This window comes from Petaurus breviceps, unplaced genomic scaffold, assembly GCF_028583685.1.
Source record: "Petaurus breviceps papuanus isolate PSGF00001 unplaced genomic scaffold, PetGlider_PUasm1.0 490, whole genome shotgun sequence".
Lineage (NCBI taxonomy): Eukaryota > Metazoa > Chordata > Mammalia > Diprotodontia > Petauridae > Petaurus > Petaurus breviceps.
Genome location: NW_027186352.1, coordinates 12,718,361 through 12,732,727, shown reverse-complemented (window position 1 = coordinate 12,732,727; position 14,367 = coordinate 12,718,361). Strand labels below are relative to the sequence as shown.

General features: G+C 38.8%; 1 protein-coding gene across 1 annotated transcript in view; it reads left to right on the top strand.

Moving 5' to 3' along the window:
• Positions 1–3,108, top strand: part of LOC138172070 (gastric triacylglycerol lipase-like) — a 22,404-nt gene extending 19,296 nt beyond the window's left edge. Inside the window, exon 10 of the mRNA XM_069101665.1 lies at positions 2,661–3,108. Coding sequence (XP_068957766.1) covers positions 2,661–2,936 — 276 coding nt within the window. The 3' untranslated portion in view covers positions 2,937–3,108. The remainder of the gene's footprint in view (positions 1–2,660) is intronic.
• Positions 3,109–14,367: the final 11,259 nt, after the last annotated feature.

Sequence of the window (14,367 nt, the reverse complement as noted above, 5' to 3'; positions counted from 1 at the left end):
TTCAGATGAGATGATCTCCAGGACCCTGGTGAACTTTCTTTGATGTTAGGAAAAGCTAGTCACTCACTCTCTACATTTTGAAGCTTAAAAAGTCCATCATTCTACTTCAAATTATTTAGTGCTATGTTGTGTCTTTTAATAGATCAATAAATCTTTTCCTTTTGGCGTGGTGGACAGACAACTGGCTTCAGAGTCAGGAAGGCCTGGGTGCAAATCCCACAAGTACATTGCTTGTGTGACCCTACCTATGTCACTTAAATTTCCTAAAATTAAAAGTGGCAGACAGTGTGCAGACCTTCCTTGGTAAAGAAAGTTTCTCCACCAGGAATTCCGATGAAATCAAAGGTCTTAAAAAATAAAAGACCAGATGGAATAGTAGGCAGTTGGGATATAAAACCAAAAGCATTTCTTCTATGCAATAGCTTCATGGTTGTCCATGGCAATACATCTCTGACTGGTATCAACCAGTTTGGGTCTTGTTAGGATATAGGCCAATGCACTGTCATGTGTCCATGCATGAGATTTTGCTCCAAAAGACATTATTTCAAACCTTTTTGGAGACAGCCCCTTCCTGAATGGAAAGATCTCTCACTAGAAAAATCAATAGGTCAATCAGCAAGCATTTAAATGCTTAATATCATTGGCAGGTACGTACTGTGCTAAGTACTGGGGATACAAAGGCTGTCCTTGTCCCCAAGGAGCTTGCACTCAATTGGGGAGATAGCAGGTGTGCATGTGTACTTGTAAGTGCATACGTGCATATATTCATGCATATGAACACATATGCATCCCCATGCGTTTATATGTATATACATAGATGCATATGTATCTATACAAAAGCTATGGAATGGTAACAGGTTGCTGGAAGCCATCACTTTCTTGGTACAAAGTCTAGTCATCAAGTCATCCAGGTTGGTCTCTGTATGTAAAACAAAGGACTTAGACTGGTCAAAGATAGTCCTGGTACACGTGTGAGATCATTTACTGGGGGCTTGAGGAGTTGGCTGCATTTTTCATTTTCTCACTCTCTCATGATTGGAGAGTGAACAAAACCATGTCTTCCTTGGAGGGAGTCCCACCTTCTGAAATTCCTGTCAAGGCCCTCACTTATGATTCCTTTAAGCCAGATCTATGAGGGAGAGGTCAGCAAGGAGCTTTTCAGTGATGACAGGGATGCTTCACACATTTTCATTAATATAACCCTTGATCCTCTTCAATTCATAAGAATTCTTTGTTTGTGTCTAGTGTATCTAGAGGGCTCACATCTTCCTAGGGCAGAACTCACTCTTACAGGGGGTATTATTTCATCCACATGTTGCCTTGCTCAGCTTTTATGTGATTTTCCGCCCTGTTTCACCTTGTTCTTTCTCTTCTGGGTGCTTATTAAACTGACCAAAGTCCTTCCTGAAATATAGCACATAGAACCAAACCCAGTACTCTTGAGTTGATCTGACCTGGCCAGAGGACAGTATCACTTACCTCCTTTTTGGTGTCATGCTGCTGCACCCAGCAGATTATATTGATATTGTGGCTTGCAGATTGCACTGACCTGTAACCCTTCAAACCCCCAGAACTTTGATCAGACAACTATGCTTGTCCCTTCTTGTATTTGTGAAGCTGGTTATTCTGTCACAATCCAACAAATGTTCATTAGTTACTATTGGGAAGGAGCTTACATTCTATCCAGAGAATTTGGCATAAGCAGAGAAATGTGTACCTGGTGACATGAGAAAGGAGAGGGCATTGACAAGTGGGAAGATCAGGAAGAGACCCCTGAAGCTATCCTTGAAAGAAGTTCAGGATTCTGGGAGGAAGAGCTGAGAAGAGAAAGCAATCCAGCTGTGGGGACAAGCTTGTGTAGGTGCAAAGAAAGAATGCCCTGATCCATTTTCTTAGGCTACAGGGCAGTGAACAGTCTGGCCTGGGACACTGCTTAAATCCTTTTAGGGAAGGTACAGATATGTTCATTGACAAACTCTTTGAGAGGATGAGGGGCAGTCCTTTCAAACCCCTTTGTCAGTCTCGTGAGACTCTCCAAAAATAGTTTTTAGTATACATAGGATTACAAAACACTGATTACATCAAAAGAAAGATGTCATTTATTCTTGTCCAAGTCCACAGACACCCCCCCCTTCAATCTATCCATGGACCTTGAGGATCTGTGGACTCAAGGTTAAGAGCTCCTACTCAAAAGAGAGAGGGAGAAAAGGCAAAGATTGCGGCTTTTGCTATGCAAACAACAATAGGCAGAGCTGATGCCAGAAAGGGTAGGAATGAAGGTGATCTGTAACCTTTTGGAAAATGAATGTTGAAGTTTTTGTTTTTACCCAAGGATGGGCATGTTCTCTATCAGCATGTCTAAGCCCCATGGGGAGGCATTTATGCTCATTCAGGAGTCTTACATTTCCAAGCTCTTGCTGGGCCCTGGGACAGAAGAGAGGGAACTCCTCCCTCAGAAGGCAAGTCTGCATCATCTTCCCTTCCTAATGATCTACTGCCTTCCCTCTTCTGAGGGAAGATGGAAAGGAGGGAAGAACCAGAAAGAGGACATTCCCACCACTTGATTCAGGTCCAGGAATCTTTGTCACCCAACTTGGGAGGAAGATTCCTGAACAGACCTAGGCTAGATATGTTACATTTTTTTCCTTCTTTTCATTTAGCCCACTCCACCGCCTTATGACACTAGCAAAGTGGAAGTACCAACGGCTATTTGGTTTGGTGGAAGGGATTTAGTCTCAAATCCTAAAGACGTCAGACGGTTGCTCTCCAAACTCCCAAATGTCATTCATCAAAAATTTATTCCTCATTACAATCATGTTGATTTTGTGTGGGGAAAGGATGCATATTCTCATGTTTACTCTGAAATCATCTCTATACTTAATCAAGATATGGAAAATTCCAAGAGAATTTCGATGAAAGGATTATCTGATTGGTAACTTCCCTTTCCTTTCTTTTGGGTCAAAGATCTTGGCCTCTCTCAACTTGCCCTCCCTAATAATGTGCCAGACTTTACATGACTAATCTGATGATTTAGTCACAAACCTTGTATATAAAGATTGTTAACAAACTTGTCTGTTGTGGTGATTAAAAAAAAAAATAAAACAACTTCATGGTCAATTCAACATTTCTTTTGTGTCCCATGTTAAATTGGAGATAATCAACAGAAAACAGGCACTAAAATAAAGGGGGATCAGGAAAGGCTGCTTGTAGAAAGTGGGACTTTATCTGGGACTTGAAGGAAGCCAGGAAATGGAGAGGAGATGAGAGCATTCTAGGGATGGCAGCAGTTGGTGAACTTTCACAGTCAGGAGATGAATCATCTTGTGCAAGGTATAGTCAGGAGGCCAGTATCACTGGACAGCAGAGAACATGTAGTGGAGTAAGGTGGAAGAAGACTGGAAAGGGCTTTGAATGCAAACAGAGAAGTTTGTATTTGCTCCAGGAGTTGAGAGGGAGTCATTGGGGTTGATTGAATGGGTAGGTAACATGGTTTGACCTCAGGTTTAGGTCAGACCTCCAAAGCTGAGTAGAAGATGGACTCAAGTGGGGAAAGTTGGGACAAGGAGACCAATCAGAGGACTCTTGTAATGGTCCAGGTGCAAAGGGATGAGGACCAGCACCAGGGAGGTAACAGGAGGAGAAGGGGGAATGAGCGAGGGATCTTATGAAGATGGAAGCAACAGGACTTGGCAAGCAAATGCATTTGGGGACCGAGAGAGAGAGGAGGAGTTGAGGATGACCCTTACATTGTAAGCCTAGGAGACTGGAAGGATGGTGGTGCCCTCATCTGTCCTTGGAAAGCTAAGAGAAGAAAGGGAGGGGAAGACGGAAAGATGAGTTCAATGTTGGACGTGTTGAATTTAAGATGCCTACACGCCATTCCATTCTAGATGACCAATAAGCAGCTGGAGATGTGAGGCGAGAGATAAGAAAGGAGAGATCTGAGAATGATGTGCCCAGAGATGATAAGTGAACACACGAGAAGAAATCAGATCATCAAGAGAAATAATACAGCAGGAGAAGATAAAAGGACCCAGAACAGACACTTGGAAAGCATCCTTTGTTTGCATGTGGTATGGATGAAGATCGAGCAAAGGAGAATGAGAAGTGTTGGTCACATAAGTAGGAGGAGAACCAGGAGGGTCGTGTCACAAAGCCTCTGCCCTGTGGGCCACCCCCAACCTTAATTTTTCAGGTATTGTGTATTCTGAGATTCACAATGGCGTCACTAGGGAAAACTTTGTGCCACAAAATGGGTTTTTGTACCAGGCCTTGGTATCTATAAATATATACATATACACACACACACGTGCATAGGTTTACATATCTTTATGTAGTTATATAGCCACAAATATATAGCAATATATATGTACATTAACATTTACATATATTCACACACATACAGCTATAAGAAACACATATATGTGTAAATCTGTGAGTCATTTGCAGAAAAATGAGAGTTAAATCAATGGAAGCTGATGAATTTTCTACTGAGAGAGAATATAGTGAAGAGAAAAAGACCTAGAATAGAACCTTTGTTGGTCTCTGTCTGTCTGTCTGTCTGTCTGTCTGTCTATCTATCTATCGATCTATCATCTATCTATCTATCTATCTATCTATCTATCTATCTATCTATCTATCATCTATCTATCTATCTATCTATCTATCTATCATCTATCTATCTATCTATCTATCTATCTATCTATCTATCTATCCATTTATCTATCTATTATCTATCTATCCATACATCCATCTGTCTATCTCTACCTATCCTCCCTCCACCCTTTCCATTCAGCCCCCATTTATCCTGTGAGCTTCAGTTCTACACATCCAACTGCCTTTTAAACACTTAAAATTGAGCATTCAGTAGACATTTTAAACTCAGCGTATCTGAAACTGAACTCATTATCTATTCCACTTGACTCTCTCCTCTTTCCAAGCTTCCCTATTTCTGTCACCATCCTTCAAGTCTTCAGGTTTATAACCTTGGCATTATCTGACTCTTCAATTGCCACCATCCCCCATATCCATTCATTTGCCAAATCTTGAAGGTTCCACCTTCGTATCTCTTGAATCTTACCCCTTTTCTCCTCTCACATAATTACCACCTTAGCCATCATCAGTCCTCATCTATATTATTACAATAACTTCCTAATTGGTCTCTCTACCTCAAGTTTCAGTCCATTTTAGTCCATCCTAGAGAGTGTTTGCCAAATAATTTTCCCCCCTATAAGTGCATACACACCCCTGCTTTTCTTTTACTTTAACTGAAGCATAATATATTATACTGCAGTCTTTCACCTTTACCCTGTGTGTGTCCCCCTGTTTCAAATATGTTTCTTTTTTTAACATTTGATTTTAAAACTTTGATTTCCAGATTCTTTCCCTTCTTCCCTCATTCACCCTTACTGGGAAGAGAAGCTATTCAATATATGTTGTACATGTGTAGTTACACAAAACATTTCCATAGTGGATATATTGTGAAAGACTGACTATATTACCCTCCATCCTTTTCTGCCCCCCACTGATTTTATTTTCTACTTTGACACTGTCCCTTTTCAAAAATGTGTGCTTCTAACTACCCTCCCCCCAATTTGCCCTCCCTTCTATCACCCCCCCCATCCCTTTACCCCCTACTTTCCTATAGGGTAAGAAACCCAACTTAGTGCGCATGTTATTCCCTCCTTAAGCCAAATTCAATGAAAGTTAGATTGACCCATTCCCTTTTGCCTTTCTGTCCTTCTCCTCCATTGTAACAGTTTTCTCTTGCCTCTTTTATATGAGATAATTTGCCCTAGTCTATGTCTCCCTATCTCCTCTCATTATATTCCTCTCTCACCTCTTAATTTTATGTTTTTGGATATCATCCCTTCCTATTCAACTGATCCTTTGCCCTCTGTTGTGAGGAGCCAAAGAGGCCTGACTCAGGACTCAGATATTAATCCTAATAGTGGACTTTAATATAGGAGTTCTTTGAGATGCAACTTTTTTGTTAAGTTAGCTCCTGAGTTTTTGTTATGGGTTATACTTATAAGGATGCTACTTGAGTTCTGAGATCAATAGGCTCTACCCCAAGATTTTAGTTATTAAGAGCTAAAATATTTGATTCAGCACTCAGGTATCTTTGGGTGGTCAGCTTTAAATGTGATGTCTTTTAATGATTGCAGCTTTGGCTTTGAAGATGCTCTCAATTGTATCTGTTTATGACTGTGGCTGCATTAGGAGGTACCTGAGGCCTAGATCAAAGGCCTTACCCTAAGACTTTAGTCTCCTAAATAACAAATCCTTATCAAATTATTTATTCTGTGCTACCTCCAGGATACAACATACTAAGGTAATGATAAGAAAACTTGAGTCCCCTTCCTCTGTCTCTTTTGCTCTATAAAAACCTTGTACTAAGAATCAATAAATGGAGTTCATCATTCTTCCTTGAACAACCCACATGGTCTTGTCATATTCTTATTCAATCATGGTTAGTGCTGGACACTTAGCAGCCCATGGCACTCTGTCTATGTATACCTGTACACATATATACACTCACTCACATATATATTTATATGCACAAACACCCTCCTATATAAACATATATGTGTGTATATATGTGTATACACACATATATTCCCTTCAACTATACTCATATTGAGAAAAGTCTCATGAGTTACAATTATTGTTTTACCATGTAGGAATGTAAATAGTTCAACTCTAATAAGTTCCTCATGATTTCTTTTCCCTGTTTACCTTCTCATGCTTCTCTTGTTTCTTGTATTTGAATGTCAAATTTTCTATTCAACTCTGGTTTTTTTTTTATCAAGAAAGCTTGAAAGTCCTCTATTTCATTGAATGACCACATTTTCTCCTGAAGTATTATACTCAGTTTTGCTGGGTAGGTGGTTCTTGGTTTTAATCCTAGCTCCTTTGACCTCTGGGATATGATATTCCAAGCCCTTCAATCCCTTAATGTAGAAGCTGCTAGATATTGTGTTATCCTGATTATGTTTCCACAGTACTCAAATTGTTTCTTCCTGGATGCTTGTAATATTTTCTCCTTGACCTGAGAACTCTGGAATTTGGCTATAATATTCCTAGGAGTTTTCTTTTGGGGATATTTTTAAAGAGGTGATCAGTGAATTCTTTCAATTCCTATTTTGCCCTCTGAATGGTTGCTTGGTCCCCCTACAATCTGCAGGCCAGGATCTCTGGAGGCAGCCATAAGTCATCAGCTGCTCCTGCTGTGCCTCTGCCACCTCTATCCCCAGGGGCAGTGGCTGGACTGCACTCTTCCCACCTGGTTCCAACAGAGTTCCCTACTGACCTTTTACTTTCTCTTTGGCATTTGTGGGTTGAGAGGTCTGGAAACCACCACAGCTCCTGAAGACTGCTCTGGTCACTGCTGGTCAGGGCTGTGTCAGTCCAGAACCACGCAGGTCATGAGGGACTGTGCTCGGCTCCCAGCTCAGTGCAATATACCCTTCCTGTCAGCTTGCCAGGCTTCCTTCAGTGAGAGATTTGTTTCTCTCTGTCACTTTGTGGGTTCTGTAGCTCTAAAATTTGTTTATAGTCATATTTTACAGGTATTGGAGGTGGTTTGGGTAGGAGCTCATGGAATTTCCTGCTTCTACTCTGCCATCTTGGCTCTGCCCCCATGGTTCTAGTTTTTAAATAACTCTATCTGATTACATTTTATAGGAGAGTATATCCCATTCACAGTTATAATTACTAACTGTATATTTTCCTCCATCCTATTTATATTTTTATCTCTCTCCTGTTCCTCTTCACTAGTGTTTTGCTTCTGATCACTGCCTTACTCAATTTTCCCTCCCTATCAGCCCTACTTGCCTTTTCTTTACCCTTTAACCTCCTACTTCTCTATAGGGTAAGATAGATCTCTCTACCCAACTGAGTGTATATGTTATTCCCTCTTTGTGCCAAATCTGGTGACAATAAGTTTCAAGGGATGCCCACTGCCCATGCCTCTTTGCCTCCATTGTAATAGGTCTTTCCTGCCTTTTTGTGTGATATAATTTACCCCATTCTACCTTTCCCTTCCCTCTTCTCCCAGTGAAATTCTCTTTCTCACCCCTTAATTTTTTTTTTTTTACATCATCCCCATCAAAGTCAACTTATACTCACACACTCTGGCTATGTATCCTCCTTCCAACTGCTGAAATAGAGATACAGTTCTTAAAAGTTATAAGTATCATCTTCCTATGTAGAGACACAAAGAATTTGGCCTTACTGAATAACTAGTTTTTATCTTTCCGCTTTTAACTTTTTATGCTTTTCTTGAGTCTTGTATTTGAAAATTGAATTTTCTGTTTAGCTCTGGTATTTTCATCAGAAATATTTGAAATAACCCCATTTCATTGAATATCCATTTCTCCTCTCCCCCCAAAAGCTTATGCTCAGTTTTACTGAATAGTTCATTTTTTGCTGTAATCTAAACAACTTTGCTTTCCAGAATATTGTATTCCCAACCTTCTAATCCTTTAATGTAGAAGCTGCTGTATCCTGTGTAATCCTGACTGTGAATCCTCAATATTTGAATTACTTCTTTCTGGCTGCTTGTAGTATTTTTTCTTTGAATTGAAAGTTATGAAATTTGGCTATGATATTCCTGGAAGTCTTCATTTTGAGATCTCTTTTAGGAGATATTTGGTTGACTTTTCTTAAAAGATACTGTCCAGGATCTTTTTTTGGTTGTCTTTCCTGGATCTATTATATTTGATTGATTTGTCAAATCCCATATAATCATTAGCTTTCACTTGCCTAATTCCAAGTTTTAAGAAATTATTTTCTTCAGTTAGCTTTTGTAGTTCCTTTTCCATTTGACCGACATTATTTTTAAAGGGTTGTTTTCTTCAGTAAATTTTTGTACATTTTTTCTCATTTTTTGTTCTTCTGTTGACTTTTTTCATGATTCTCTTGAATAACTTTCATCTCTTTTCCCAATTTTTCTTATGTTTTCTTATTTGATTTTTAAAATCCTATTTGAGCTCTTTCAGGAGAACTTTTTGGACCTGAGACCAATTCATATTTCTCTTTGAGGCTTCACATGTAGGTGTTTTGACATTATTATCCCCTTCTAAGTTTGTGTTTCAATTTTCCTTGTCACCATAGTAGCTTTCTATGGCCAGGGCCTTTTCTTTTGGCTCATTTTCCAGTCTATTTCATGACTTTTAAAGTAAAGTTCTACTCCTGGGCTGCAAGGGACATTATCTGAACCTTCTTATGCATGGGGCTAGGGGGCTGGCCCCTGGTTTGCAGCAGGCCTTCTGAGCTGGAGCCTCAATCCTCAGTTGCTGATGTGGGCTGGGATTAGGGGTCTTCCACTGGTTTTCCAGATATCACTTGTGCTGGACCACTCAAGTGAGACAGGCCTTTCCTGAAGTCCTTCTAAGTTATCTTGGGCTTGGAAAATGTTTTAACCCATCTTTTTGTGGGTTACATTACTCCAGAATTCATTTTGCAGTGTGATTTTAAAGTTGTTTCTATGGGAATTGGGAAAAGTTCAGGCAACTTCCTGCCTTTTCTCCCCATCTCAGTTCTACCTCATGCCAAGTTTCATGTAGATATGCTTTCTAACACTGATTTTTATTATTTTATTCAGCAAGATTGTTCCTAATTTTTTTCAGCATCTTCTGTGGTGTATTTTAATGGATAAGTTTTGTTTCAATGAATCATATAAAACTTGTAATCCTCCAAATTAGCACTACCCTTCAAAGCATAATTTCTCAAAACAGTTAAGTCAAAAAAGCACCAATGCAGAATCCTCCAACCCATTGCTCCTAATGTTTTGTTCCTCCCTTAGAATGAGACTAATTTAAAACAGCTTTGAGATATCATTCTATACCTACCAGAATGGCTAAAATGATAGAAGGGGAAAGTGACAAATGTTATAGGGGATGTGGAAAAATTGGAAAACTAATTTATTGTTGGTGGAATTGTGGACTGATTCAACCATTTTGTAGAGCAATCTGGAATTATGTTCATAGAGTGATTAAACTACCTATAACATTTGATTCAGCAATACTGCTACTAGATCTATTTCTGAAGATAACTAGGTGAAAAGGAAATGAAACTACATGTTCTAAAATGTTGACAGCAGATCTTTGTGGCAGCAAAAAAATGAAATCACAGGGACACATAAATCTGCTATTCCAGAAAGATGTCTAACTTTGCCCCAGAATTAGACAGAGTTGAGGGAAACTTATCCCAAGATCACATTAGTTAGAATGGGAGAGGTACCTTCCCCATCAGTCTTATATCCTCTCATTCAAGCAGTCAAAAGGTTCAGACTTTTAACATTGAATTTGTAAGGGTTATTATGGAGCCAGGCATTCAGTTATAAGGTATTATCAGTAGCTAATTATAACCAAAGGAATTTACAACTGGGAATACCTTGTAACAATGAGATAATTTCTAAAGCAGAAATTCTTCACCTCTTTTGTGCCAAGGGCACCTTTTGAAGTTCAGTAAAGCCAACGGATCTCTTTTCAGAAAAAAAAAAGATTTTAAAATGTGTCAAATGCTTAACAACAGACATCATTTTTATTGAAATATTTATCAGGGTACTGAAAAAAGGTACAGACCCCCAAGTTAAAAATCCCTGCTCTAGAACTGTGAATATACATACAAGTAAGAATTCAGCGATGAGGAGAAAGTATTTTCTTTCTGTAATAGATAATATGATGCAAAATGAAGTTACCTATTGCTCAGTTGAACTCTGACCAAAAGAATCTTTTTTCCTCTTCCTCATACACTGTATTCTATCCCTCTCTGTGCCTCTTTACTGGCTCTCATCCCTCATGCCTAGAGATTTCTCCTTCTTCACACTGGCCTCTTAGAATCCCCTGTTGTTGCATAGTTGTTTCAGTCATGTCCTACACTATTTGGGGTTTTCTTGACAAAGATACTGGAGTGTTTGTCATTTCCTTCTTTAGCTCATTTTACAGATGAGCAAATCGAGGCATACAAAGTTAAGTGATTTGCCCAGGAATTCCTATTTATAATCCCTACTTTCCTTCAAAACTTACCTCAAACACCACCTCCTACAAGAGGATTTTTACTGACTTTACTCCAACTTCTAGCATCATCTCCCCCTCCACCAAAATTGCCTTGTATTTATCCTGAATATATTTTGTATAGGTTGTGTTTCATATGAGTTTTATACACACATATGGTGTAGGTATTATTTAATTAAGTTATTGAAAATAAAAATGGCAAATGATCAAGAGAAATTACATTGATATCAATAATTTAATATAGAAATCAAACCAATCTAAATTAATTGCTACAACAAAGATGCCAAAAGAACCCAGAAGTCACCCTAATCAGCAAACATCTGACTTACTTGCCAAATGGAGAGAGATGACTGCCAAAGACAAGACTGCATTAGAACATAAAGTCACCTTTAAAATCTTATAAAAAAGAATGATGGGTGCTATGAACAATGTTGTCTCACAAAGCAGAGAGAGGCAATGGAGAATATAATCAGATTAAAGAAAGGTTAGCAAGATAACTCTCTAAGCAAAGTCATTCCAAGGGCATTCACAACTCAAAGCAGAAAGAAAAAAGACTACAAATTAGTCTGGGTGACTAACTGATAGCAACTGATAATAATGGGGTAACACATTGGTGGGGGTGCATGAGTAATTTCTCAGTGTTATTCCTAGAATCAAGGGAAAAGTAGTAGTTGCCTTCTGAGGACCTGACTTTCCATTGTGAGTGTGGGGATTAGAAAAGTGAATTCTAGATTCTGTGTTCATGTTCCCTGTAAGTCTTCTCTTTCTCTGGCTATACATATTCAGTTCTTTCAACAGATCCTCAAGCAACATGGTCTCTAGCTCCCTCACTATACTGACTGCCCTATTTATCACAGAATCAGTCAATAAATGTTTATTAATTATTGTCTATTAATTATGTGCCAAGGACTGTGCTAAGGACTAAAGAGGTGAAAAATGCAGAAGATAGTCCCTGCTCTTGAGGAACTTATAGTCTAATGGGGAAGACAACATGCACATAACTATGTACAAACAAGGGACATGTAGGATAAATTGGAAATGATTGGAAGATGAAAGGCACTAGAATTAAGAAAGATTAGCAAAGGCTTCCTATAGAAGATGGGATGCTAGCTGGGACTTGAAAGGAAGCCAAGAGAGCCAGGAGGTTGAGATGAGGAAGAACATTTCAGACATGGGGGGCAGCCAGGGGAAATGTCTGGAATGAGAAGATGGAGTATCTAGTATAAGGAACACCAAATGACCAGAGTCATTGGGTCACAGAGTATGTGGTGCTGGTAGTTGTGGTGGTGGTGAATTATGGTATAAGAAGATTGAAGGGAGTTGGGACATTATAAAGAACTTTGAATGCCAGAAGATTTTCTATTTGATCTTGGAGTTTATTTAGCATGTAGGTAACATCATCAGACCTGTGCTTTCAATGGACAAGGAATATCATAAGCAGGACAGAGAGAAGTTGCTTTAAAGATGGTGCATATGGAAGTGGAGGAAGATGACAGAGAGAAGCTAGGAAGTTGCCTGAACTCTCCCCACTTTCCCTCAAAAACAACTTAATCATGCCTCTAAAAGAATTCCTGAGTGAAAGAATTCACAAAAAGATGTAGTAAAACAATTTTCCAGCCCAAGATAACTAAGAAGGATTTCATGGAAGTTCTATCTTGCTTGGGTAAAAGGGGAGTGCAGCCTGGTGCAGATAGTGCCTGGTGCCTGGGCAAGCCAAGAAGAGACTTAGCCACAACCATGGCTCTGCGGTTTTGCTTCAGAAGACGAGTGGCACATTAGGCTAGCTGTGAGACTTCCAGCCCTAGTAGAGAGGGCAGATTGCCAGTCCCTGAACTCCCTAGCACAATAGGCACAACTAGGCCAGGTCACCCTAGCATAGTGGGCAAGCTGCCAGCTCCAAAGACTCCAGCACAGAAAGCAAGTGATCAGGCCCCTGGCTCTTAGCACAAGGAGCTTGGGACAGTAGCTCTGCACCCCAGGAGCAGAGCTCAACCTTAAAAAATTAACAAAAATTTTAAAAAGAGCCCTTAGCATACCCAGAAAGCTACTATTATGACAGGGAAGATCAAAACAGAAACTCAGAAGAGGACAACATCATGAAAATACCTACATGTGAAGCCTCAAAGGGGAATATAAATTGGTCTCAAGTCAAAAAACTCTTCTTGGAAGAGTTCAAAAAAGATTTTAAAAATCAGGTAAGAGGGGTAGAAGAAAAACTGGGAAAAGAAATGAGTTATGCAAGAGAACTACGAAAAAAGAGTCAACAGCTTGGAAAAGGAAGGACAAAAATTGACTGAAGAAAATTCCTTTAAAAGTAAAATTGGGGGCAGCTAGGTGTCACAGTGAATAGAGCACTGGCCCTGGAGTCAAAAGGACCTGAGTTCAAATTTGGCCTCAGACACTGGACATACTATTTGTCTGGCCTTGGGCAAGTCACTTAACTCCAATTGCCTTGCCTTCTGCCCTCCAAAAAAAAGTAGAATTAGCCAAATGGAAAAGCAGGTACAAAAGATAACTAAAGAAAATAACTCCTTAAAAATTATAATTGGACCTGCCCCCAAAGAATCCATATAAGAACTTAAAAAAAGACTTTAAAAATTAAATGAGATTAAAGAAAAATGTTAAAAATAAGAACAGTCCAAGAAAAATGAGAAGATTATGAAAAGAAAGTCAACCAACTGGAAAAGGAGATCCAGAATATTAAGGAAGAAGACAACTTCTTGAAAATTAGAATTGGTCAAGGAGGAACTAGTGAAGTTATAAGAGGCTAAGACATAATAAAATAAACTATAAAGAATGAAAAATATATAAGAGAATGTGAAACATCTCATAAGAAAAACAACTGATCTGGAGAACAGATCAAGAAGAGAAAACAAACTATTTGAAAAAATAAGTGAAGAATGAGTTCTACCAAATTGCTTTTGCCTTCTGAAGACCTGACTTTCTTTACAATTATTGATACAATTTTACATGTGAATCTTTAATCCAGTTTTGAGAATTTATTACTAAAACCACCAAAGCCTGAATTTCTGTACTAGTTACATTTGAAAGCCAATGATACACATATGTAGATAGTGCTTAGAGAAGAAAAAAAAATCTAATCCTGTTGCTTTCTTAAAATTTACTGTTCCATTTAATTAGAAAACGTTTACATTACATCTTTTCTTATTACTTTGTCTAATTCCCCCTCTTGGAGGATATTATCCTTATGTTATAATTTGATCACAAATTATAAGTAATCTTAAAATGATTACTTTCCCTCCAACCTCCTTAAGATTTAGCAGTTCTATAAACTTTATCTGACTTTATTTATGTATTTCCAATGTAACAAAGGCTGAAATAACAG